This window comes from Merops nubicus, unplaced genomic scaffold (genome assembly GCF_000691845.1).
Source record: "Merops nubicus isolate BGI_N331 unplaced genomic scaffold, ASM69184v1 scaffold14620, whole genome shotgun sequence".
In the NCBI taxonomy this organism is placed as follows: domain Eukaryota; kingdom Metazoa; phylum Chordata; class Aves; order Coraciiformes; family Meropidae; genus Merops; species Merops nubicus.
This window is the reverse complement of record NW_008582272.1, coordinates 1-4,050: the sequence shown is the minus strand read 5'-3', so window position 1 is coordinate 4,050 and position 4,050 is coordinate 1. Positions and strand designations below refer to the sequence as shown.

The following is a 4,050-nucleotide window of genomic DNA, read 5'->3' as shown; positions in this document are numbered from 1 at the left end:
GGGAAAGAAATATTTAACTTGTTGCACAGAAATAAATCAGTAGCTTTACCAGGACAAATAAAAGCTACAGTGATCTGGCTAACTGATGCATTGCATTTATGAACATTAAGACTGGGACAGTGAGGAGGCAAACCCCACACAACAACAGCATCACCAGCTGGACTCTCTCCTCTTTGGTGATCAGGCTCCAAGTGTAGAGACTTCTGGCACGTACTGCAGCTTAGTTACAGGAAAAAATCATGCATTAAACATATACAGCAGCTCTAAATTTCATCTTAACAAAAACTGATTCTTACTGTGGTTGGTCTTTTACAGGAGGAGATATTTGCCCTTCAAAAGAACCAGAACTGCTAGAAGTCTTCTCCTTAAATATTTCTCCTATGTCGGTATAGCTGCCGGCAGGTGAAAAGCGTTCTGCGTTCTCCCTGGTTCCTGCTAGGGGCTTAGCAAGCAGCTCCACAGAGCGACACCTCTCCACAGCACTGCCCATGCCTTGAGCCTGGCCGTGGGACGTGCCAGACCTGTCTGAGGAGTGGGCCCTGCGGAGGTAGCGCGAGTGGGGCCTCTCCTCGGGGAGCTGCACGGCCCTGCCCCTGCCGCCGGCAACCACCTCCTGCCCCTGGACTCCCCACTGATGGAACGAACCACTTCCATCCACCGATGAAGCAGCACTGGAGCTCTTGTTCTTAGGGAAAAAAGTGATTTTATTGGGCAGCGGCTGTCCAACTAACAGCTTCTTCTTTTCCTTCAGGCAGCCACTGGTACTGATACTGGAAGAGCCTGTGAACGTTGTGGAGATTGTAGCGTTTCCACTGTCCATAGAATCTTCTGAGGTTCCCGAATCTTTACTCCGTGCGGAGCTGCACCTGGACATAAAAGGATGATCCAACACTGAGGAAAGGCTCAGACGGTCTGCTGGATTTTTGCGGAGCAGCCTGTGTATAAGGTCTTGTGCCTCTCTAGATAAAAAGGCTGGCATTTCATAGTCTGCCAACACTACTTTATTCAGCGTGTTCTTGACCGTGTCAGTGTCAAAAGGCGGCTTTCCAATGAGAAGAGTGTAAAACATGCAGCCCAAAGACCACACATCAGATTCAAGTCCATGTGGACTCCTTGTGGCTATCTCTGGAGAAATGTAATTTGGAGTTCCACACATGGTGTAATGCTTTTCATGAGGCATTTTCAGCTGAGTTGCTAGTCCAAAATCAGCAATCTTGACATTCATGTTACTGGTGAGTAAGATATTAGACAGGGTGAGGTCCCGGTGCAGGATTCCATGAGAATGAAGATACAGCATACCTGTGATGATTTGATGCAAGAAGTGTCGGGCTGTCAAAACACAAAACCAGATGTTTTAGTCAAATAATTGAAATCATAGCTGTGAAAAGGACTTTTTGATGTCTGCTCTTGGTCTTGCATTTATTTTTTTTTTAAATGACATTATTACAAGGATGTTTAAGTGTCATGCTGATAAGACTGGAATTAACTTTCTGCATTTTGCTTTAAGCAATATGGCATGAATTATTTTCTAAGATACTTTATTAAAAATGTTCTGTAATGCAGTCATCAGGTTTGTTTCTTTGCTAGAAGAATAACACAAACTGGAACAGAGATACTTTCAATTGGCCTAAACTTTTTAAAATTAGATTCTTAAGAACTTAAAAAGTTGCTCTGCACTTTCAGAAACAGAAGACACATTAGATCAAGCAGCTTCACTATATGCAGTTCATAGAATATAGGAGATAATTTGGATTATATTTGTTTTATCATTAACAAACTGGTGTGAGTAGCAGTATTTCAGTTTCTCAAAAGCCTATAAGCTTGAGAAAACCTCATCCAGGCTAAACCAGCATCATTTACTAAGATGTTTGTTATTACAGCAATTTTAAGAATCATTCTTTCTAGAGCAAACAATTTACAATCCTCCTTATCTTGGCAAAGACTGGTGGTAAGAAACCATTCCTCAAAAGAAGAGGCTTCTTCCAGGGCAGTGGTTTATCAACTTTCAGAAGATACCATCAGATTAATTCTTTTTGGTGGAGGAGACCCAAATTAAACAGATAATGGCTGTATAGCAGTACCCCTTCAATCCAATCCAAAAAAATAATTTATGTAGCAGTTCCACATAATTAGGTCAGAAACTGATAGAGAAGCAGATCAACTGGTGGAACTGTCCAAGAGATGACCCAGCACAGTAAGTCTGGAAGCAGCAGAGGTAATAACCACTGAATCCAGGTCAGCTGAAACCAGAACAGCTCATTTGGCTGTGCCCACAAACATTATAACCAAGCAAGCTGCTGTGTATCTTTTTTTGGGTTTGAATTGTGCTGTTCAGGTTAGGCTTTCAGTGCTCTGGGTTCTAGCAGAAATCCTCACACTCAACTGTAAGAAAATGAAACATTAGTACATTTAAATTGATGAGGGAAATTATTTTTTTCCCCAAGACTTCTTTCTCAAAACAGTATTGCAAAGGTAACATAGCCAATTTAAGAAGATGTAGAATTACTCTCACAATGAACTCAAGGAAATATAGGATTTTATCCAGTATACAGAAGTTCAGGTGAATATATGTGTAAGAGTAATCTCTAGATTGTCACATCACAAGATTTTAAGCTATACAAACTGGTTCAGTGATAGAAGCTTTAAATATCCTTTCACTTGAATTAAATGTTTACTGAGTAAGCCATAAACATTAATGCAAAGAGAGCCACACAAAAAAAAACTCACCTTCTTCTTCTGAAAAGGGTTTCTTCCTGTTCTTTATGTATCTGCTCATTTCACCATTGTGACACATCTCAAGTATCAAATACACATAGTTGCTATCTTCAAAATAGTTATAAAGCTAAAACATAAAAATTTTTAAAAATTGAAATACATTTTATAGACTGTACAGCAAGTCATATACATTCCTCTCTCCAAAAACAGGATTCTTACCTCAAGTATAGATGGATGTTTTAGCTGACAATGTATTTTCACCTCATTTTGAACCCTCTGAACCATTCCAACTTTGTGCATAGCTTTTTTATCTATCTGTAAACAGATCACAGAATATTTTTCAGACACTACAATATTTTGCATACATGTTAGTTTCAAGTGAACCTGACTTTTTCATTTCAACACATTTGCCTGTAAACTTCTAAACATAAGCAAGTTTTCACAGTTTAACTTACTATATGCTTTTAAAGAACAAATGTCATTGTTAAGTAGAGGAACATACAAATGTCTAAAAGTAGACAAGTTTAACACTTTAAGTACGAAGACAAATTAGGAAATTTTCTGAAATACTTACGCAGAGAAAACTCATTTTACCAGGCAAATATACTAAATATAGTTAACACTAAAACAGTGACTCAATAAAAGTATGATAGATAAATTAATATGGAGAAAGACCTGTGCTGTGCAAGTTTCTTTCACAAAGCTTGACCTGACAGTGAGGGAAATATTTCCAGGACCTCTCCTGGATTTTTCCCATGGGCTCTAAATGAAGCTTTTGTGGTCACAAATTTTTGAATTAGAATTACAAGGCCTGTTGTCCACCCAACGTTGACTAATTGAACTTAAGTTCTTTTAGTAGTGCTGTTACCATTTCTATTAATTATGAGTACAGTTTATTTGGTTGTGCTGCATCTTTCAGGATCAAATCCTCATCTAAATACCGGTTACACACCGACAAAGTGATTAATGCCCTGCTGCGTAACCCTCGTCCTTGTTCCATCTCTCGGAAGACAGACACTTCCTTGACCTTTTTGATAGACCTTACCATTTTGATAGCCACTTCCAGACCGGTTTTCAGGGACACTGCTCTGTAGACTCCTGCGAAGGAGCCCTTCCCCAGGAGGTTCCCCACCTTGAAATCCTGCAACGCGAACAAACGATCGCCATCAGCCCCACGCCAGGCTCTGAAGCCTCTCCCAGTGCCGACCCCCGAGCGATGGGGAGCCCCACACCCGCGATGCCGGAGCAAACACTCAGGTGCCCCCGGGGAGTACCTGGACGGAGCTCTCCAGTGCGCGGCGGCGACCCGCGGCCGGGCCGCGCAGCATCTCCCCC

The 4,050-nt window shown here is 41.0% G+C and overlaps 1 protein-coding gene across 1 annotated transcript in view; it reads right to left on the bottom strand.

Annotated features, from left to right (window-relative positions):
* The window catches only part of PLK4 (polo-like kinase 4), a gene marked incomplete at its 5' end in the record, with an annotated part of 14,437 nt that extends 10,581 nt beyond the window's left edge, over window positions 1-3,856 (bottom strand). Inside the window, 4 exons of the mRNA XM_008937281.1 lie at window positions 297-1,329; window positions 2,728-2,842; window positions 2,935-3,030; window positions 3,761-3,856. Coding sequence (XP_008935529.1) covers window positions 297-1,329; window positions 2,728-2,842; window positions 2,935-3,030; window positions 3,761-3,856 — 1,340 coding nt within the window. The remainder of the gene's footprint in view (window positions 1-296; window positions 1,330-2,727; window positions 2,843-2,934; window positions 3,031-3,760) is intronic.
* Window positions 3,857-4,050: the final 194 nt, after the last annotated feature.